The sequence below is a fragment of the Falco biarmicus genome, chromosome 6 (genome assembly GCF_023638135.1).
Source record: "Falco biarmicus isolate bFalBia1 chromosome 6, bFalBia1.pri, whole genome shotgun sequence".
NCBI classification, from domain to species: domain Eukaryota; kingdom Metazoa; phylum Chordata; class Aves; order Falconiformes; family Falconidae; genus Falco; species Falco biarmicus.
In genome coordinates, this window is record NC_079293.1 from 1,839,203 (window position 1) to 1,863,078 (window position 23,876).

The 23,876-nt window shown below is 38.2% G+C and overlaps 1 protein-coding gene across 3 annotated transcripts in view; it reads right to left on the reverse strand.

The window, feature by feature from the left end:
- Positions 1-5,030: 5,030 nt before the first annotated feature.
- FUT9 (fucosyltransferase 9) overlaps positions 5,031-23,876 on the reverse strand; it is a 120,005-nt gene continuing 101,159 nt past the window's right edge. For all 3 annotated transcript variants that reach the window (XM_056344671.1, XM_056344670.1, XM_056344672.1), the window contains exon 2: positions 5,031-14,278. In XM_056344671.1, the coding sequence (XP_056200646.1) occupies positions 13,191-14,270 (1,080 nt within the window). In that variant the 5' untranslated portion in view covers positions 14,271-14,278 and the 3' untranslated portion in view covers positions 5,031-13,190. The remainder of the gene's footprint in view (positions 14,279-23,876) is intronic.

Consider the following 23,876-nt stretch of genomic DNA (forward strand, 5'->3'; position numbering starts at 1 on the left):
TGCTAATATGTTAAATCAGGAAAACAAAAGTTATGTAAGGCTTTTAGATAACATTAGGGTGCTGAGCTGCTAAATGAATGAAGGGAATTCTGTAGTGGGAATAAGGGACTGAGAAACAGATAAAGGAAGGTAGTTGGGAAATGCCCTCAAATCGAAGCAATGAGGTACTGGGAGAGCAATAAGAAGTTGCTACAAGACCAGAGACATCACCAGTACAGATCTCTTTGGGGAGGAAGATGGAAAAGGGATCAATGATCTCAGAGAAGTAGTATTGAAGCTGCTGTTACCAAGCATCTCAAATACTGTGCAGAGGTCTAGTCAGATTCAAGAAGGATAAATTCCTCTTGACAGCTAGGAATATCAGGGCATGGCAAACCCATGATGTGAAAAGCAAAGGGAAAAATAAACTAAAAATGCAGAGGGGGTGCAACACCATGAAAACACATCATGATTGTAAGTTTAAGGGAGAGAGAGAAGTTTCTTCCCTCTTAAGCTGAAGAGCAGTGCTGTTACAAGATAAGATGGGCTTCCGTGAGAAGGAATAGTTTAACTACGGAGGCAACTGAGATTCCAGAGCTGCAAAACAGCTTCATAAGTAATTTTAAGCTTAAGCGTGAAGAGTATACTGAGATTTGCTGAGAATTGCTCATCCTGTGTGTTCTGGTCTAGAATATGTTCTTTCAAGTCCAGTCTTAAAATCTTAGATTTAAGGTTGGCAGCAACTGTAGAAAAAAGACAGAAGGCTACTGAGCAGAAAAACAATTGCTAGGCAGAAGACAGCTGCCTCTCGGTAAGGATATTAGCATCAAGTATTTTCTAAAACCTCTAAATCTTTCACTGAGGACAAGTTGTAGTTGTCTTAAAATGATTGTGTTGAGAGTTTAAGAGAAGAACATCTGAGATTTTTATTAATGATGTGGTCATATTGAAAGTCAGTTGCTTTGTAAAGATATGCATTAATATCCACCACAGGGAGATGCTCCTGGGTAACTTTGTTACAGGTTTCATTATGGGATGAAAAAATTTAGAAAACCGCCTAAGGCATGTTTTCTGACTAACTTTCAGGGAGGATTCTAGAGTTTTCCTGAGTGGAAAGGTTTAGCAGATCCCTTGCAGAAGTGCAATGGCTTGAAATGAGCTTGCTCAGGTGTTGGGACAGTGCAGGCAGGTGTTTATACTGTTGTACAGCATAACAACAGCTGAGCTAGTTCATTGACTGCACTGGGCTGTGCAGACAGTCCAGCTAGCTGAAGTGTAGTATGTCATTCATAAACTCTGCCTCAGTTCTTTAATGTGGAAGATGAAAACATGAGTATTTATGCAAGGCACTAATTTGTCTGGAAAGTAAAGGCCCTAATTCTGCAAACACTTGTGTAGGTGCTTTACTTAAGTGTGGAAGGGGTTTCAAACCCATTAAAGTCTACAATTTGCAACATCAAGGAAAAACATTTTTATAGGTGCTGAAGGGTTAGATCTGTTTCCCCTAGCTCTTTGATCTCCTTGGTTGAATGGGATTGGCCGCAGTGCGAATTATTCTCATTATGGTGCACATTCCTGTATATTTTTACTGATAAGATAGAGCTCATAGACAATGTTTAAATTTGTAAATAAATATTTGAGCCTTACAAAAAAGGTAAATGAGCTCTGTCTTGCTATACAATATGTTTATCTGTGGATAGCATTCATCTTGAACAGAAACTAAAATGTAACACATCAGAGACATGTAAAATCACTACAAAGATTAAGTTTTTGGTTCTGTAATTTTTGTAAGAGGTTTTGAGTGATAATATTAAGTGCCATTGCTTTCAGAGCTAGTGGGAAAGAGGATGCTTTTTAATATCAAACAAATGGAAGATAAAAGAGTTTTTCAGACATCCAACGTGAAAGACATTAAAAAGGATGCAGACAAAGCAAGCTGCACATTTGAACCCACTCTTTTGTTGACCCAGATCTCATAAGGCTGATGGGTGGCCTACAGGCTCAATCCTGCTCGCCAGGCAGGTGCTACCCAGCTCTCAGGAACACTTGGAGATGTATCAGCACTGTATTATTGCTGGGCAGCTTGTCCATGGTGCTGGAGAGGTCTGTGGGTCCCTGTGGTGCTCTGCACTAGCCAGAAGCCAGGATGTAGATGCAGACTCAAGGGCTGTGCTGAGACAGAGCTGATAAACCCTGCCTGTGCAGGCAGAAATCACTGTACTAGGTAATATGGTATGTCTAGCTCTATGGTTTTCTTTTTCCCTGTTAATCAGGGAATCTTGGATAACAACTAAGTGGTTATTCTGTGCTGTTGGTCTTTCCCCTCAGTATTGAGCTCAAGACTGTGTCTAGTGTGGTATAACCACGTGACAGCTTGGAGCTGTATTAGAATGAAAGGTTTCAGGGGTAAAACTATCACTCTGGATGTAATTGACAGAGCCGGTTGATTGCGTTACTTACTATATGTTCAGTTGACAAACAAAACTAATTAAAAAGCACTTGATTGCCCATGTATCTGGTTATATTTCATTTCAGTGGACTTATCAGTGAATTAAATCTCATTTAGTGACAACGAAGGGGCAATGGTGTGAGAGTGTAGGGCTCACTGTTTTGAGGTTAAAGAGGCTTGAATCATTCTAGCTGGAAATAGATTTATTTTTTTTTATGTTGAAATGCTGACAGAGAATATAATAATATAGAGATAGGGATGATATGGCTGAGGAAATAAGTGGACAGAAGGTGGAGACTATCTAAACAAATGCCAGAAATTATAATGGTTTTGATAACAAGACTGAGCAGCTCAAAAACCAAAGTTAACTTCATAATTTGAGAGTATGTGTCTGAAAGAATGCAATCAGCTATTAGATGATTGCTCCTTTTGCAGGAACAACATGATTGTGGTATAGCGGCAAGTCTGTGACTGTATGGAAATTATTCTGAAACCTTTTGCAACAACTCTTCCATTTTGATTAACCACATCCCACTGAGTGTGTGTTCTTCACACGTGACAGAAGCCAAGGAAGAATGAAAATGCAGTTGATGGCATTTTCCTCATTCAAGAATCCTGTCACTTATAAAAAGCCTCCTTTGAGAAAAAGAAACATCTCATAAAAAGTGTTGAAATTAGCATGCAATTTCCCAAATTTATTGTAATATTACTTATATGTTACTGAAATCTTAAGTTTTTGATTAAAGGCAAAAGTTTGGAGAGTGAATTTGATCTTTCACGAAAGTATCAATTAGAACATCACAAACAACTAACTTTGACTGAAAAACCTGAAACCGGATAATTTTTCATCTTTCAATGCCAGCAGCTTTGTTTTCTTTCATTTTTCTAATTTCTTGTACATCAAAATCAATTGTATTAACAATTGTCATTGAACTGCTAGTTAATATGTTATTTTTTTTTATGTGATCTTAGGCAAGATTAAAGATGAAGACACCCCGTATAGGTGAGCTGAGCTGCTCTCAGACTCCATTTACTTTTGTAAACTTGTGACTCCTTTACATGTAGTGGGAACTTAGAAATTCACTGCACCTCTAAACACCTACATGTAGAAATATGCTTCAAGATATCTTAAACTACAGTTAGGCCTTTTACCTAAAGGCTTGTTATCCTATCCAAAGACTTTATTGGAATTAAAATATATGTCAAGACAATATAATTCTTGAAAGGAAGCTGATGTTTTAATCAGTGTGGGAATTGACATGGGGTGTTTTTTGGTGTGTTAAGCCAGCATGTAACCAGCTAACGGACCCAGAAGTAACATAACTGTTTGTCTGCCTTACCTTCTCTACTAGCCTTGTTGAGAGGTGTTAGCCTGCTCTTGGACTCGCGCTGGTTGCATGTTTGGTTCAAGGAACTGTTTTGTGCTGAAGGGCCAGCCTGTGTAAAGCCTACGTGGGGGCTTGCTGCTTGGTTCACTGTGTGAGGAAGTTGTGCCCACAGCAGTCTTATCGCCCACAAATGTGCTTTTGGTGTCTGTAATAGGCACAAATTGTTGGCAGCACTAGAAACCCACTTCAGTGCTGTGCTTTCAGAAGCAAATCATTAGGTCAGCTGCTTCTGACATTCAGGGGCACAGACCTGGCTTTCCAAACACGTGAAGTTTTGTGTCCAGTAGGTTGGTGTATCTGGGGGGAGTTTATAAGTGAGAGGAAGAAGAAATGGATAATTTCAGAAAAAAAGTTCTGTTTTAAAGACAGAAAGTTGCATGTTTGGTCTGAGCAAATGGTATAAATTAAATAAAATTTTAAATCAATTCTCCAAATTAACCAAGTTTTATTAGCTGAGAAGGAAGGAAAATTTGCCTCTTTAATAGAAAGGAAAAGGATTTATGAAGACCTCAACCCATTCTTCAAGCTGCACAGTAACCAAACATAGTATACTGTCTTGGATAAACTGTGTGATCACTGGGACCAAATATTCTATTCTACTGGGAATACTGTGTTATTTATTACATTTGTTCCAGTGGCAACTACTTCAATTTTTTGCATATATATTTAAAAATAAAACTGACACCATTTTGTTAACCACTTGCTATTTTAGATACAGCTCTACAAACGTAGGTTATTTGTATAGTAGATAAAGCAATGGAATATGAGCATGCAAATTGCAACTCTACTCCTCTGAGAACCTTTAAAATTATTTTTTGTAAGGTTACATAGACTAAGAAAGCCCTTTCCCAGTAGCAATTATCTTGTAAATTCCAAAAAATCAAATTGTTGCTGAGTGCTGCCTGATCTTGTCACTAAACGCAAGGCAAAGTAACCACAATTGCAGTACCATCCTGATTCAGCTGTGTTGTTTGCTGTATACAGCAAATTCATGTGACAGTCCATATGAATTCAGTCTGACCCTGAATGCTTACAAGAGCTTCAGGTGTAACAGATTAAAAAGAACTAAAATTCTGTTTGTGAGATCTCAGCCAGAAGTCATAGGCATGACTGGCGATAATCTTTAGATCAGTCTCTTGATAAGAACTATCACAAGAAGAGAATGACATCAGATCTACGAAATAATGATCAAAGACTATAATACACTTGGAATGTTATGTTTTTATTTGAAATATACCTATTACAATAATTTGTTAGGCTTATATAGAGCACTATTATTTACATAATTCAGCGTTTATCCTTTGGGGAGAATTCCAGTGCTCAATAAATAAGTCAGTGAGCTGCTTGTTAACCATCTTGGAATCAGAGTTCTCAAATATTAATTTCACATGAATGATGAAGTCTTTGAAATGGTTACAGTTACCTGTTGTTTCACATAGTAGGTATCTTCTGACTGCAGTCAAATTGTGTTGAAAACTCCGAACATAGCTATAGGTAATCAGAAGAAAGTTTAACAACATCAAATTAAAAAAAAAAATACTGGAAAATATCAGTGTCTGAACCTTTACATTTTTCAGATGCACCTCACTCAAAGTGATGATATTGTTCAAAGGGAACAAAGAAATAGTTTGGTAGAATCCTTGTTATAAAACATCTAAATCATGGGGCAAAATATATAATCAGTAATAAATAAAAAATGCAGCTTTTTATAAGATCTTTTAACATGGCATCATAAAATGTGCCTTCAGGTAAGGGTGGTTTTCATTATTTTTATTAAAATTTGGTATTCCATGGTTACTATTTCTTACACATGAATTTATGCATTATATATACACTATATAAAACACATAAAAGATTAAATTGTCAGTACATGAGTATCATTATCTGAGAAGATGAAGTAAGGGTTCATATCAGATCCCTCTCAACACTCAACAAGAAAGGGACTTAGGTCCTGATCTTGCAGTAAGAGAGTAAATGTGGTCTGATGTTTCTACGTACAGAACTTATCTTTACTGAGATCATACTGACACCAGTCCTGCATGTGTCAACCATTCCAATTTCATGTGACCCATCACAGAAAGTGGGTTTGAATCAGGACAAGAAGCTTACGGGGTTTTCTCCTAATTCTCACAAGGTATTTCAGAGGTCAAGTCCATGGCACATTGCGTGAGTGGCTGAATATCTATGACATTCAGCTATGGCACCCAGTTTTGTTTCCCTAACATACAGAACGACAGAAGGGGAATGCAACTCATAACTACCAGGCATTCATCCTAGCAAATGTAACATTATTATCATTATCACAGAATAGAAACTATCATTTATTGACAGTGTGCCTGCTTGTTCAACAAAACATCTTCGATTTCAGTAGCATTACAGTTTGGCAAAGAATAGTTTCTGAATTATCTTTGTTACAGTTTTGAATCTCTGGCACATTTAAGACACCCACCCACCTATTCAAATAATATTCTAAAGCAAAATGAGTGTTTGCTATAAAATAACAGCTGTGTTGTAAATGTGGAAAAATAGTTTACAAAAAATAAGTACAAAAGTGATCTCAGATTTATGAATATGTTTCATATAAAGAAGTCCCGACTAATCTGTGTGTTAGAAATGGCCCTTGGTAGGCTGTGCCACAACAGTACATCACATTTTTCACAGTTTACAATAACACAGTTAAATTCACAATTTGATGATACCTTATATAAGAAAAATAGTATTTTACAAACTATACATTTGGCATCTATTTTTAGCTTTTTTTTTCTGTTTCAGTTCCCTATTTCCTTTTTTCTTTTCTTACAAAATAGTGCAAAATTACAGTGCATTAATAGAAGATTTTGCAAATCCTAATAAAAAGTCAGTATATTTAACTGTTTTGTTCATTCATTGGAAAGAGTTTGGCACGTTTTCATATAGATTTCATATAGATTTCATATAGATGGAAAAGCGTCTCACTTTCCTCTCTTCAGTATATCCATTGAATCTTTAAAATATTAAATTGCACCAAGGGAGTTAACTTTCCAAAATTTTTAATCTCATATCTTATAACATGTGTTACAAAAAAAAGACCAGCAAAGGAAAATGTAGATTTTGTAGTTAATTAATTTGCCAAACAGCATATACCAGACTGACTTTTGTTACCATGTTAGAAAGAAAAGGATTGATGGGAACATTTTTCATCTGGTGACCGCTAAAGTGTTTAGGTACAGCTTCAAGGCTCTATAGGAAACTATCTCAACTTTACATATACATAAGTGTTGGTTTACCGTATAGCTTTCAGATTTTGCTATCATGCGTGTCCCTGTAACTGGATCCAAACAGGCTGTATCAAGCCAGCGGGATAAAGTTTCATCAAAGTCTGTTTTCCACTGGACTAATTGACAGAAAGGATAAGAAAGAATTGCTTTTGCTGCCAATTTGCAAATATTACATTATTTTCCTACTAATTATTTACTTAGGAATGTTAATGAAGAGTTCCCCTATGTATGAATAGTTCATTTGTACAGACTGCCATCATACCTCAACAAAATAAAAAGCCAAATACCCTCATTACTTAGAAAAGTCTTCTGCATAATCGTAAACAGGCATGGTGCAGGCTGCAGGAGTGTGTCCTGAGCCACACCGTCAGCATGCCAAGAAATGCACAGAAGATGGATGAATCTCAGGTCGGTTCTTTGCCTTGTTGGCTCAAAGCAGGAATGAGAAACCTGACTCAGATCACAGAGTCATCTGCTAGAGGCTGCCAAACAGCACTCTGTACAAACCTACTCATAATTCAGGCTATTAACCTGGAGGTGAAAGGCTCTCTGCCACATGAGCAAATGTCTGAACTATTCACTGCACAGAGACTGTTGGTTTCAGTTAATTGTGTAGAGAATATGGTGAAATAAAAGATTCCCAATTAATTACCTTTCCAATAGAATAATACAGTGACTTTTTCCAATATGAAAACTGCAGGGTGATGTCTCTAAGCCTAATTATTTCTCATGAGTTTATGGTTTTATCATGTGTATCACTGTGGCATTTGTGCCATGAATTTGAATTACTACTGCATGGTTTATTTAATCAATTTCTTGGCATTTCTGCACCTTTTATGAACATATCCAACCAGTATGAATTTTACACTGATTCTCTGAAGGTAGAATCAGCTAAAACTAGTTGTTCAAATTTTAGAAGGGAAACATCTGTGAACAAGAAGGTTGGTTTTTACCCCAAGCGTTCCACCCTGGGCTCAATCCTTTATTACTAGCATGGGAATCTCCCAAATCACCTGCTGACTCTGGTGGAACATTTGCCTGAGCAAGGAGCAAAAGATGAAGCTGAAATAACTGACTTGTGTGAATCATATTGATTGATTTCTAAGATTTTAAAATAATTTATATTACAAACAAACAAACAAATAAACCACAGCTGTCAGCCAATATTAATTAAAAAGCCCATCAGCTGGTAGACAAACAAATACTTCCCCTGGACTCTCTTCTCACTAATGTATTAATTTTGACCAAAAAAATACATGAGTATTTGATTAACTTTCACCATTAGGTGAAATTTAAATAGGTCAGAAGACTCCTTGTCAGCCTGCACAGACACGCTTCTCATTCCCACTTTGCACATATAGTTGATCACTCCCAGACTCTCATCTAGACTCCTCCAAAAGGAAAGTCAGTATGGCTGAGACTCACCCTCTCTAGGGCATACTCAGTCCGGATTAAAAGGATGCATACACAACTAGGTTTTATGCTTTCTTCCTAGGATAGTCGTCGAAATACTGCCTCAGCAAGCCTCAGCTCTTCTCACCTCCTTATACCACGTGCAAGTTCACTCACCCTGCCCAGCACAGGCAGGCTGTAAGGCAGAGCGCCATGCTGAGTGGATGGCATGATGCAATGGTGGCACGCAAAGTACGCTGAAGCAGAAAAGTAGGGCCAAGGACAGATACTAAGCCAGAATTAGTCCAAACAGTTTTCATTGTGGAGTAGCCAGTCTACTCACAGAATGGACATACATGATGCAAAAGAGGCCACACAAATTGGCCTCTGCTGGCTATAGGCAGTGCTCTCTGGTACAGTTCCCAAAGGCAATAAAAACATAACTGTCTGAAGCCCCAATGCATTAAAGCGTTTAAGACACTCTTAAATTTAAGCATGTGCTTGAGTCTTATGGTCTATATGCATGTGCTTAAGGTCTTTCTTGAATCGATTCCAGAAAGTATTTCATGAGGACATGATTTACTTCAAAATCAAAAAATAAAATAGAATAAAATAAGGATTCTGGAAGTCAGATAAGAAATATGATTAGCTTGCTGACAGACTTCACTCTTTCCCCAAATGTGATTTTGTGTCTAATAAAAGAGATAATACAAGGCTAACAGAAGTCCTGTCCTGAATAATCAGCAAAAGTTATCGGTTATTTAACTGAAGCTTGCTTGATTAGAGATGGGAGAAAATTACATTTTATGGTGTTTTATTTAAAAGCCCAGTTTGAGAAACAAACATAGTAGTTAGAAACGGTAGGTAGCTGTTTACTGTGCTCAGTAGCGCCAATTTCTCATGTCTTGCTCAGCCTGCATGAACTCTACAAATCCCCACATTCATGCTTTCTCAGTACAATTTCTATTTTATTTGATCTGCTTCTTAAAAGACAAGTATATTGCTGGATGCATCTTACACATTCTACAGGCCTCACTCAGGCTGTTTGTTCATTGTGAGTACAACCATCTTGGATGTCAAGAGATATTCAAAGAAACTGGCAACCAGGATTCACTAAGGAATGAAGATCTCATGCTGAGCAAAAGCTGCTGTGGTCATTGAGTGTCTGTGACACGAAAGGAAAACTCTGCTTTAGAAGGCTCTGCTGCTGGTTTTCTCTGATGTCTGTTCACATTCAGAGAGGTAGCAATGCATCAACAGTTAGTATTTTATCTGTTTTGTGTCTTATTTTCCACAGTGAGAAAGGCAGTGATGTTGATAGCTCACTGCACAACAGAGAGCCTAAAACCACCCAAAATAAACCTTTGTAAATGAAAGAATAATGATTACTCTCTATCTTCAGTGACTGACAAGATAACTTGTGACAAGTGCATACACAAGATTATTGTGGGATGGCGAATAAAATAAACAATGCCTGAAATAAAATTGATGAGAAAATAGTAAGAATCGGTGTGTTTTCTCATCTTTCATTTCTCTTTTCTTGTACAACTATCCTCTTTTGCCAGTGGTACCAAGGCATAAATAAGACCTTGTTCTCCATTTTAACTAATTCCATATAATTTATTTACCCTTCCATAATTAATTGGTTTTGCCCACTCTCCTTCACAGTGATTTACTATTCGAGTCTATTCATGCTAGCTGTTTATGTAGGGTAGCTCACTGAAGGAGCACAGACATCACAATGCTTAATGTTATATACAAACTGGAATCAATGTTCTGTGGGTTACGTGTGTAGGTCTAGGCAGACTGCCTTCATGCGTGCATGGAGTCCAGATGTTTTAAATCCATTGCTTCACATCATATACCACCTAGGCTGGACATGCCTGACGTTGCTTCATTTTCTGTCAGTAAAATTCTTTATATCCAGAACTGTTTAAGGCTCAGTACCTGAAGATCACTTTAAAATCTTCATAAAATAGCTGGCTCGCTTGTGTTCCAGCCCACACTTCTCAGGAATGTCAGTGAGGCATAAGGGTCATGTCTCTTGCTTAGGATTTGATCATGATGCTTGGTCATTTCAATCTGTATTAGATTACTCTCCTGTTTTATTAATCTTTGAAACACTTCTATCAATGCAACCTAGATGCAAAGTATACAAGCCTTCTGTTGAGTTTCTGTGAAGAGAACAGCTCTCCCTGTTTCTCAAAAGGCTTTCACATTTCTTAAATTCAGCCCAAGATTAGCCATGCTGACTGGATCCAGTGCTTACAGAGATAATGACATTACTTACAGGCTTAAAATTTAGTGTATATTTCAAAACTTTCCTATGTATACACTGACTGATATTTGTAATAACAAGACATGTATTTCATTTTTGTGCTTATTTGTTATCAATATAACAATTTATTGGCTGAAACTTGATGCCAAGAAACCAGTCTGATTTGACACAAGGCCTTGTATCACTCAGCACAACTCCTACTATCTGAAATAAGGGACTGTGCGCATTCACCAAGGGGTGAATGTACTTCCCTTGAGATCAATGCAAAGCACTTCCAAATTCCAGCGTCAAGGGAATCAGATTATCCAGCCAAAGCAGTGGCATATTCAGTGACTGAGAATTTCGCAGCCTTCCTGAAAACAAATAGTATGATGTCCAATAGCACCGACTGTAAACAATAGCCACTTGCCTTCAAAATGATAGCAATACTACTCACATTACATCCATGTAAGCACTTTGTTTTTAGAAGACTGGGTTTCGTTATATTGCATTAATTTGCAAGGTAAGCTTATCTTGTTTTGTACTGGGTTGCTGGTGAGTTTAGGGGGTTCATAGTATATTGCAAACTAGCTTTTAAAGACAGCAATCAATAGTATAAATACATATCTGGATCAGAATATATCTTTTGAAACCATAGGGAGAGCACAGTATTTCTATAACCTTTCCATGGAGTTTCCTGTTTAGAAATGTAACTACATTACTCTTACAGCCTTCGGTGTTTCTATTCCAGCCTGGGGTAAAAAATAAATCTGACAAATCATCTTATCTTTTGCTAATTGTTTACCATTGTTTATCCCTTATTCCTTTAGCAACATTGTTATCTGCAAGTTTAATCTTAAGTCCTTGGTCAACAACTTCACTTGATCAGGGTCATATACATCATCTAAACAGAAGTTTTTACAGTTGGTTGTTTTTTTTTTTTTTTTTTCCCAGTGGGAGGTATTTGTGACATTTTGACTTGAAAAAACAAGATGATTGGCTTTCACTTGATATCACAACATATCCATACATTTATGTCATTAAACCAACCTTGTACATATGAATATATATAGCAATCTGGTATTTGAGTCTTAGCTGAAAGAAAAAAGTAATGAAATCAAATCACACATTAAAAGTAGACATTTTAAACAATCATGACTATCATCACACCTTTGTATTTGCTATCAGAGCAAATTTAATTCTTAAGAACTTATTTATATATTCAAATTGTGATAGCAACTGCTGCTTTTAAGAGTGCATTCGTTTATTTATACCTGTCATATAAAATATTTTAAAAAATATAATTAGCTTAATGAGTTGCATGGTTGAATATGTCAGCCTGATAACTTATTTACTGAATTTCAGCATAACTCTTTCAGAAAATTGTTTGGTCTTTTTTTTTTTCTACGTTCTTGAGTCGTGACAGGATGTTGTCCAGTTAAAATTAGACTTCAACAGATCGTTACAGAATTAGTGAAAAATTCACAATTATTCAAGGAATTATATGAAAGAAATTGCTTAAATTTCTCAACAAGCTATTTCTAAAAATCCATTATTACCAGCTGAATTCAGTGCATGAGGCTGAAGTAATAAAATTCTAATGTTAAAATCAGTTTATCTCTGTATCAGTGTAACACCACTTACAGCTCTAGTTCAGGTAAATAATACTCGAGACACAATGAGACTTGCACTCAAAAAATTGTATGAATCTGGGCTTTTGTCACTAAGGTTGTTCATCTACTGTAAAACTGACTTCTTTATTCTTCAGAGGGTAAGAACAGACATATTCCTAAAGGAACTTACTGAAGCTATTTGTTAGGAAACATTTTTTGAAACAAAGACTGTCTACTATTGTAATACCTTTTAAAAACTATTTTTCGAGGTTCATCAACCTTAAAAAGGGGTGTGATTGACCACGCTGGAATAATGGTAGGTATTGAACTTTACTGTGTTATTAAAATGTAAGATGAACCATAAAAAACTTTACTGTCTTTTGAAATATTACACACATTTCAGACTGGAACAGCAATTTATGTTCTTAAAGTTCTCTCTGGCATTTAAAAGTTGTGTCTTCATTTTCCAAATAGGTTAAACAGCAAATGTAATGTTAAAAATAAAAAAGTGTTAAAAAGTACTACTTTAAGTGTGGGACATATTTCACATAAAATATGGAAAATCTTGTTTAAAAATTATAGTAAACAATCAAATATTCTTCAGTGCACATAATTAGTATGTACATTATAATTTAAAACTGAGTATTTATGTCTGATGATGATGGTCTTTTAAAATCTCTTATGAAATATAAATAGGATAGCCAAGAGAGGATAGCTGATAAACCATAACATAAAGTTCTCTTTTCCTTTTTTTTTTTTTTTTTTTTCTCTTTTCCTTTCCTCTCCACTTGGACTGAAGTTTCCTCTGGCTTCTTCAAAAAAGTACACACACACACACACACACACACAAACAAATTAATTCCAAAACCATTTTTCTAAATTTCCAATGGACTTATATTCCTGGTGTCTTTTCACATGATCACAAGCAAGACATGCGTGTGATTCCCAGAACCTGGGAAGATGCACTGAGAAATCCTTCTTCCAGTTGAAATAACTAAGGTACATCTTGTTATTTTTGTCAAGCATCAGAAGATACTCTGCCAGGTCTCTGGGGGAGAGAAAATCTTCCACGTGTATGAAAGAATCTGCTGGAATGTAATTCTCATAGTTTTCTCTGGAAGGGCCCAGTACGACTGGTACTGATCCGGCCAGAAGAGCATTGTAAAGTTTCTCTGTAATGTAATCTTTGTGGATTGAATTTTCAAAGGAAAGGTAGAATTTGCAAGTAGAAATAGTTGGAATCAGGTTTTTATCATTGATGTAGTCTCCAAAGGCTTGTCCATAGGTATGTATTTCAATGTATTTGCTAAGTTCATTGTAATACTTGACTCGAGCGTGCTCAGGGTTCCAGTTACTTACAACCCAACAGACCAAGTTTTCCTTACTTGGCACCTCAAATGTAAAGGAACTTGTACCGACCATCATGAAGCCATAAGGCACCTGAATATCTGAATCACGCCGATAAGTCAGGGTCAGGTTAAAGAGGTGTTCGATGCCACTCTTCTGTGGAGTATGAGTTGGAGATTCCAAGTTCATCCAAATCCACTTCTGGAATGGTGGCCTGGCTTGCTGAGGTAAATTAGTCAGATCCCAGCTAATGTCCCTGTGATGAATGAGAACAGCATGGGATCTGTTATATAGTGAGCGGTCAATAGTCAGATGGCACCCGTGGATATTGAACATTGTTTGGCAGGATGTTAGATCAAATGTCTGACCAAATGGCCAAACCCAGATCAAAATAGTAGTTTCATTAAGATTATCAGTTTTGGAAGAAAAGAAGCTCTTCATTTTCAAAACTGAACTGGCTGATTCTATAGGACCAGAGATCCAGCTATTTGTTGGTTTGATATAAATTAGTATAAATGCCATGAAACAGCCAAGGACAATGAAGATAATTAAAAATGGCCGGAAAATTCCTTTAGATGTCGATGTCATAATTTGTTCTGAGAAAAAAGAGAGGAAAAGAAATTGAGAAAATAACATGAAGTGTTAAATTACACATATATGTCCTGTTAAAGCAATCAGTCATCAGACATCAAAATGGATAGAATTTCAATATGACTGACCTGTAACCTCAGAAATTTCCTTTGAATGGAGAGGTATGGGTCTTTGCATGCTATTCATGACAAAGTGACGATATTTCTCCACATCACATTAAAAGCTAATTGACATAAATTAAAAGCAGGATTTTAATACATCTCATACTTGGTAAAAATCAGTATATATACGGAGAAAACTTTTTGATTAGAACCTAGGCCAAGAGTTTGAGACACACAAGACAGACAAAATTATCCTTTCATTCTGTCTTTGTGCCTGCGTAAGGGATAACATACTGCAGATTTAGTCCATGCATATTCGTGTGTATATACATTTGGAAGATATAGGATTAGAAGAATGAAAAAGGAAGGGACTAGAAATTTAATTCTGTAATCAGTAAGACTGTTAGAAAACTAGTTCGTGCTTGATGGCTACATGAAGATGAACATTCATGCCTTCTCCAGAGGATTCCTAAAACAGCTAAGGAAGGAAAGCAGCAATACAGGTTCTCAGCTTCCTTGTTCCCATATGCAGCCTCACATAGTTCCCACATAAAGAAAAATGAGTAAAAAGATGTCCTTAAAATATTTGATCATATTTTTATGCCACATTCCTGTGTTAAAAATAAGGAAAAGTAGAGATATGCTGCATCTTTGGGAGGTACAATTTTTCCCATGGGGAAAAAGGGGTATGGAGTTCATACAGCCTCCTTTGGCCTTCCTCTGGTTGTGTCCTCCTGAGAGAAGTGATAAATCTCTTTCCGGAACTTTTATTCCATATGTTTCTTGTGAAACCTAGCAAAGTTAGGGGTTGCTTACTGCTAACCTTTGCTCCTGAATGTAGCCCTAGAACTCAGAGGTGTTCTAAAAATAAAAACAGTTAACCATGTAAAGAGCACAAGGGAAAAAGGAGTGGAAGTTAGTTACCAAAAGGAAGTCTTCTGAATATACTGGCCTACTTTAGAAAGGTGATTCTACAGTGCATTTTAATGAATATAAATTGTCTGGCTTGCTTTCTCTGCATATTTTTCAATTATTTGAGTTTTTGTTATCTTTGCTAGCTAGCTCCACAAAGATTTTATAAAAATACCACCCCTAAATACACACTTAAAATATACACTATATATGAATAAATAAAAGAAAAATTCATAATCACAGAAAGCAGAAAGAGAATTTCAGGCCTTTAAACCAGTTTCATAGCTCATCTCCTCTAACCTGTGAAGTAAGTAGTTAAATTAAGCATGAAGACTGGTAGAATGTGATTCAGAGGTCCATTAATGCAACATAAATTTGCTGATTTGTGAGTGTAAAAACTGGTGTGAGTATAGCCCTACAGTTACAACAAATATGTTTTCACCTTTGTTGTTGAGGAAAGGAAAAAGGAGGGAATGTCATGCCTAGCTTTTCTCTAATGTTAGGAAAAAGTAATTTGCCACAATGTCTCTCCCATTTTGGGAAGGCAGATGGTCTTAAGTCTGGCTTTAGTTGTTGTGGTGGGTTAACCTTAGCTGGCTGTCAGACACCCACCCAGCCCCTCTCTCAATCCTCCTGCTCAGCAGGACAGGAGGAGAAAATAAGATGAAAATCTCATGGGCTGAGGTAAGGACAAGGAGATCACTCACCAGTTACTGCCACAGGCAAAACAGACTTGCCTTGAAGGAAATTAATGTACTTTATTGCAGATTAAAATAGATTTGGATAGTGAGAAACAAAGACAAAAGTTAAAATAATACCTTCTCCCCAACTTCTTCCCAGGCCCAGCTTCCTCCTTCACTCCCAACTTCTCTGCCTCTTCCCTGCCCCTGAGCCATGCAGAGGGATGGGGAATGGGGGAGTGCAGTCAGTCCGCAATGTTTTCCCTTTCTCCCTACACCTTTCTCCAGCTCCAACATGGATCCTTCCCATGGGATACAGTCCCTTCAGGAAAAAAACCTCTGCCCCTGAGTGGCCGTCCATGGGCTGCAGTTCCCTCAGGGCATATCCCCCTGCTGGGGCATGTGTCCAGGCTGCAGGGTGGGCATCCTTCCACTGCATCCTCCCTGGGCTGCAGGGGAATCTCTGCTCTAGTGCCTGGAGTGCTTCCTCCCATCCTCCTTCCCTTACTTTATTGGTCACAGGGTTGTTCCTCCCATTTTTTCCCCCCTCATTCCTCTACTACCTGTCCCTTTCTTACATGCGCTTTCCCCAAGGCACCACCAGCCTGGCTGTGGACCGGCCATGCCCTGAGCTGGGCCCACTGGGGCTCCAGCCTCTCCTCGCAGAGGCCCCCCCGCAGCCCCGGCTGCTGGCACCCAGTACAGTCATATAAAACACAGTGGTATGTTGATTCTGCCTCTTTTGTCTCAGCAGCTTTCTTAAGGACATACTTTAGCAGGTTCTCTGTGCTTTCAGCAAAATGATCCTGAACGGCGGTAAGGGGAGGAACTGTTGCGTCCATGGCTTTTCCACTTATCCTCATGAGTTTAAATCCCTCTGAAATAAAGATGAGGTTTTACAGCAGCATCACATGGGCTTTTTTTAGCCTATGTTGATTTTTGCTGGAAAGTATGTCTGGAGGGGAGGTTATGACCCGTGAGAGCGGAAGGCTGCTTCCCTGCCTCACTGCAGTGAAAGTCAGCATGGTGTCTCTGAGGAAGAAGGGATTTAGGCTGAGCCGCAATAGGAGATGAAGGTTAAGGGAAAAACAAGAGGCTGAGCTGATCTTCATGTAAGTTTGCTCTTCATTTCTGTGCTATTGAAACCAACACACATAATAGGTATAGCTTTTGATTGAACAATTAGTGTGAGCTGAGTTTGAACAATAGGTGGGAAAGGTGTCTATTCACCGAGACTGACCATTTGCTAGGGATTGAAATGGATGAGAAATCAGAAAAGGACCTTAACATTGTTCCTTGTGACTTACTCTCCCTCCGGTTAAAAGCCCTTTGACACAAACTTCTCTGATAGGGATTATTTTACACTAAGCTTTTCTATTAACTAATAAAAACCCTGCATCATCACATGGTGATTCTTGCTGTATAGGAAATGACCAGATATATGTATTCTGTTCTCTGATTGAAATTCTAATGTGTCCACGGTATTGCATTTGTGTAGAAAGCTTTTGAATTGTAGTGCCAATGTGAGGATAAACACTTGCTGTTTGTGCTACCCAGAGTACCAATATTAACATCTCACAAGACTAAATTAGGTGAGTTTACCTATTTTATCCTTTCCAGGTCTATTTCCTTGCATTGCTTTGCTGTCCTGTGAACTCATGTGCCCCATCCTGATCTGGGACCATGGTTCTTAGATTTTGTCTTTCAGCAAAACACTAGCCTACAGTCAGGATAGTCCTATTTAGTTTTTCATCCTTTGGATTCAGAGAGCTAACTGTTCATTATGCAGACTCACACATCCATTAGATGTATAGGCATCACTGGCACGCTTCACTTTGAAGCTACTGCTAATGGGATGGTGGAAAAGGGTTGTAAAAGCAAGACCTATTAGAACCTGGAATGAGAGGCTTGCAAGGAAGCAGAACACCTGAACAGACTCCTAAAAATACCACTTACCTATACACCAAAAGGCTGGATAGGAGTTTGTCATGGAATTCTATCTTTCTATTCCATTTTGTGCTAACTCCAGTAATAATTCTTAAAATGTGCACTGGGAATAGCCATAATTTTTCAGGATGAAGTGCTAATCTCAGATGCAATAACTTCTGTGCTTCATAAAGCAGATTAGGTAACCTACGGAATGGACCAGCAAACTCTGCCTTCATGGCTTTTGGGACTGTCCTGTACACAGGCAGGCAGCAGTACAGTGAAGGTGTGTGGCAAGCACTTGTTGACAAATACTATTTTCTTGAGAAGGACCTTGTCTGTACTGCCAGGAAGTATATGTTGTGGATTTTTGTTTGTCCACTAGAATTCATGGAGTATTTTTTTCACAGTATTCTCCAAAATGTGGAGTCTTTTCCATATTATTCATTTCCTTCTTCTCTTCTGTGCCCAAGATAACCATTGATCTCCTGCTGTAATTCTCACTATAAAGGTGACGCTAACGAGATGTTTGTTACAAGACATCCAGCCAAATAACCTTAGTTCACCCTTTCTCCTTCATGGCTTTCCTTTTACCACAGAATCACAAATTTCCTTTTTGCAAATCCCATCCCCCATCAATCTCTGTCATGCCAGATTCTGAAAAGAAAACTTTGTCAAAGAAATGTGTTTACTGAGCCTTTTGCCAACTGAAAGAATTAGGTGCTTTTGATAGTTTTATTATAAAGTACATTTCAAAGTGTTGTGGCATAGCAAGTATTTTCTTTTTTTCCAAGTTGAAAATATAGTATTTCATCAGTACAGGACTATTTTTGGCTGTTCAAAACTTAGCAAGGCTCCTTTTTAAGTGGAAAACTTGGCATCTATTAGCAAGCAACTCTTAGTAGCAGTGCAAACAAGGAGATAGTAACAGGGTACCAGCAACGTTAACCCCAAGTACACCAGGCAAGGCTTGCAACAATATATCTGTTTTGTGAATGCATCAGGTCCACTAAGACACAAAATGGAATTTTATGGAAACAGTTTCATCATGGCTTCATTACAACTGTGACTAGTCAGTCATTCCAGAAGGTAGAGAGATGTTTTTTTCTGGTTATGCAACATGCAGGAGGGAGAATGTGTAACATTTTTGGTCAATAATATCAGTGCCGGTTTCCCTGGTGTATTTTTACATCAGTTTCTCTGGTATACCCTGAAGGTTTTGCCAGTAGCCCAATATATATTACTGCTTGCAGAGGTGTAACTTTCATTACTAGTCTAATCCTGCAATTTTCCAAAGGAAAAGGACAAAGGAAAATTAAGCTGAAGCAAAGGTTTTTGAAATCATGAACACATAAAAAAAAATTACTTGTGACTTTTATCATTTACAATTCTTAAGTGTTCAGGGCTAACTCTTATCTTCATTGTCACTTTGTCTCGGGATGACTCAAGACAAAATAATTAACAGTCTCAAGATAGTCACTGAGGACCACTCCTGGGATCAGACCGGGCTTTTCTGGCACAGAGGACTTACCAAGATTGAGGGGCAGAAGGACAGGGAGGCAAACAGAGGTCTCAGAGGTAGACCCATTTAGAAGCAGAGGGCTAGCTAGGTAGATATTCCAGGGTTATTAAAAGGACTTGAAAAGTCAAATGCAGTAGGAACTGACAGGAATTACAAGCAAACAATTGTTGCTGTTAGAAAGAAGGCTCATTTGTAATTGCTCTCCCTGTCTTCTGGTATGTTCCACCAGCCTCCACCACAGCATATCTGCATTTATGTTAAGAACTGTGTTTTCTTAGACCACACTTCCAATTAGCTGAAGCTTTTCTCACCTGCAGCATGAAAAGAAAACTGATTGCTTCAGGATAGCCTGAGTGTGAGTTCCTATCTCCCAGTCACTGCTGTGTGGACCTGCCCCAGACTGCTTTTGCTTTAGCTCTCTGAGACTGAAGAATGCTTCTTTTAATTGGAATTAACTCTGGCCACTCCCAGTTATGCCTACTCTGTCTCAACTGGAATGGTGGATTTCCCCCCTCCCCCCTCCACTATCCAAACATGGACTTGCTTCCATGCCTTTCCACGCCTGTAACACGGATTTCTGAAAGCAGCCCAGTATGAAAGGCTCAACAAAGCTGCATACAGTTAAAGGCTGAAAGCTGAATGAGCTGCTAATCTCAGACTGCGTATTTTTATTCTATTGTTTGCAACACTCTTTTTCTTCCCCTCTCCATCTTCATTGCTTTTGGGTTATTTGTTCAGTTTCTCAGATTCCAGTTTTGTGTATTTGCACTTTGGGAACAGTATAGAATAATTTTATTCAACGGTGCTAATTTTTATTTCGAACAATTTTAGAAAAATTGCCCAAGAGAAACCTGAGCACAGGTAGCCATTAAGAGATTGCTTAGGGATGGTGCTGAACCCACCTCTGGATAGGCTTGTTAAGAGCAGGTTAGACAAGCACCACTAAGAAAGAAGAGATTTTGCCCCCAGGTCTGGGAGCTGGGCTAGATGGCTTCATTTGATTCCTTCCAGGCTTGTGCTCAGTGATAATATTAAACACAGATTCTTGTAAAATGCACCTAATAAAAGCACAAGCTAGCAGTCTAAGACTGCGAAGAATTGCTGAATAAATGAGTAAAAAATCTGCCGTCTTGAAACTTGTCTTGCAGACTATGAAATAACCATACTGTGCACAATGAAAATGTGAAGGAAACAGAAAAACTGGATGGACAACAACAACAATGTCCCTGTTTTGGAAGGCTAAACGTAAAGCTCCCTGTCAGTTGCTAGTTGAGGTACTGCTGCTTTTTTGAGAATCTCTGAATTTTGTCCCCTCAGGCCCTGTTGAGGAAAACCCTATTCTCCGCTCCCTTCTCCCAATTGCTGTGCATCACACAGCATGCTGCTATGGCTCAGCTACCCCACAGCCTTCCCCTGTGATTGTCATCTATCCTGTCTTTCTCCCCACGGCAGTCACACACTGTCACTCTCCAGCTGCTTAGGCAACAGCTCAGTGGTTCCTTTCTGCAATCCAACTGTGCAGCAAAAAGCATCACCCGGGAAGACAGAGTCTCTCAGAATAACAGAGGGAGATGGCTTCAATGGCTTCAGCACTGCTGTCCATACTGGAGTGACCCTATCTCTACCCCCACTGCCACATATGAAAAAAAAACCAAAACCAACCCAAAACATATATATATATATATATATATATGTATATCCTATCAGCCTATCAGCATGGAACTTTTCTAGACAATCTAGTGTTAATGTCAGGACACCCCACTTCACACTGCAGCTGTGTTGATTTCTAATTATGAGCTTTTAGGTTTGTCTCAGAGGGAACATGAGTACTCTCCATTCCCTCCCTGGCACAAATGGGAAATACGTGCATGCAAAGCTATCTGAAACCTCAGCAGCATTGCCAGCCTTGGCAACACACAGAGACAGGACCTTTTTTTACCTTAACGTCCACGCTGGCTTGTCCACATCACAGCTAGGTTATGACCAATAGTGATGGCTTTCCATACTGTGCTAGCTACAGGAAAAGGAGTTCTTCACCACTGTAGCTTAGTTGCAAACTTTATCTGCCTTGCCAGGAAAGTGCTTTTTATCTTCCTGAAGGTAAAGTTCATCCTAGCTATGCAGCACAAGCCAGTCCACACTTCTTTCAAAAGCCCTGAAAAGGCTCTGCACCAAATGAAGCTGATCAAAGAAAAGCTGTCCAGAAACAAGTAGTCTCTTTCTCCCTTCTTTCCATGTGGTTTGGGGACAGCAAACTTCTGTTCTCTCTGATTCTGCCAGAACTGCAGAAAGAGCTCTTCAGTAGCTTTGTGGCTGGCTTATAAAACTGCATCTGACCAGCTGCAAGATAAATAACATTACCTGCACAAGCTATGTATTTGTGATGGCCACCAGCCCACCAGAAAACCCTAGTGAACTCACAGTAGCTGTGAAAATGGTGTGAGCTAAGCCAAACAGAGGTGGAGCCTGAAGTGGCAGAAGAATCAGAGTCTTTTCTGTGCGTGTGTGTTAAACTCCACATCCCAGAATCACAGTTGTACTGGCTGATTTCTTATTATATAGTTCCCTGTACAATGGAAAAACACCTATGCATGCAAAGCAGACAAATCAGAATCAGGCTGCCTGCTTATAATAGCGAACACTTACTGTAGGGGACATTACTTTTGTGGCAAAGCAAGACTTTTGGAGCCCTAAGCACCAGCTGTGTGTGTAGATATGATTAGAGGCTGTGTGCAGTAGTTACACTGCTGAATCTTGCTGCATAGGCAAGCTCAGAAATTTTAATTGGGACTTAATGCTGCTTTTTTTGCAGATACAACTACATAGATCTGGCGGATTCTGCAAGTGGCAGCATAACTCCCGGCATAGATCTGGCCTCTGAAAAATACCATAAAGTCCTTATAATCTAATCTGTACTTAACATTACTTTTCTCTGCCTGTCTAGCACCTTTTTCTTAAGAAACTCAGTATACCTCTGGGTTTGGGGATCTGTGCTGTTGTAACTGGTTTATTTTTAGGATGTAGGTCAATGTTCTTGCTTGAATTTGCAAAGTCTTAAGTGCTATGGATACTACAGTGTGGCTGAAAGGGAGAATGGCATTTACTAACATAGAAGGAAAATGGAGAAGAGAGGTGATGATTTATAGGCTTATTATTTTGAAATATATCCATATTCTTTGCAAATCAGAATATTTTTTCTTCTTCCCCTCACAGGGTGAAAGGATGGATATTTGTTTTAGAAATCCAGCCAACTGAATTGGATCTCTTGACTATTCTGAAGAAAGAAGTAAGGAAGTGTTGGTCAACGGGACTCATGATGGCCAAGAGTCCTTATCCAGGTTCTGCTAGTTGTTGTATAAATGACTTGAGCAGAGCTCCTCACTGCTCTAACTTTCATAAAAAAGCATCAGTGACTCAAAGCTTCAGGTTAGAGTCTGTGTATAGAGAATACAAATCCTTCATATAAGGTACTGAGTGCCAAAAATAGTGGCTGCTTATATTCTGTCTGGGAAAAGTGCAATTTAAGTGATGTAATGTAGAACACTTGTAAGTGTAAGGACTTCAGCAGTAAATTCATGGACAATTGTAAAAATAGAAGAATAACACGACTAATTTTCCCATTGTGCACCAACAGCTATGTTTTCAAGATGACTTGTGTTGGTAGTACTAAACATTTTAAAGAAAGAGGCTGGTAGGTATAAGATAGAAGGTGATTATAAAACGAGACACTTAAATGAAGTGCTTTGTCTTGTTGGAACAAAAAACCTATTAAGTCACTATAAAGATTGGCCAAGTTTGGACACTGAAAACAAGAACAGAAGAATTCTAAGAGTCCAGTCCAAGAGACTTCTTACTCATGCACAGAAAGATCAAGATCCATAAAAAGTAAATCCATAATAATTCCTAATAATATTATAAGAAGTTTAAATGTATGCACACACACAAACAGAAACAAAAACATAATCCTCCAAAACCTAAAACATTAAATAGCAAGAATGAAAGCATATTTAAAACAGAATATATTTTTTAGATAGTATATATTGTAAAACCAGCAAAAGTAACAATCGCATCCCTAAAACTCTCCAGCTGCACAACACTCCTCTGAGAAAACAAAATTACAGTTGAGAGAAACCAGTGTTTAATTTCTTGGAGTGTCTCTTTGTGTGCATAACAAAAGGAAGAGCAGAGAGCTGGAACTACTAGTATAACAAGCTGAGAAATACAAAGCTTAACAAAAAGTCACTGAAAAGACTTTTTCTGTAGAAAAGAAAAATAAGAAATCCTTCAGTCAAGAAATACATAAGAGGAATGGATTGAAGGAGAAATAATCTGAAAAAAATCCTCCAGTAGTTACGAACACCTACATGTTCTAAGGTGATGTTTTCTTGTTACTAATTACTGTCCAGGTTAACGTATGCACCTATGCTTCTGAGAGCGACTCTCAAGGTTAGAATGCAGGAAT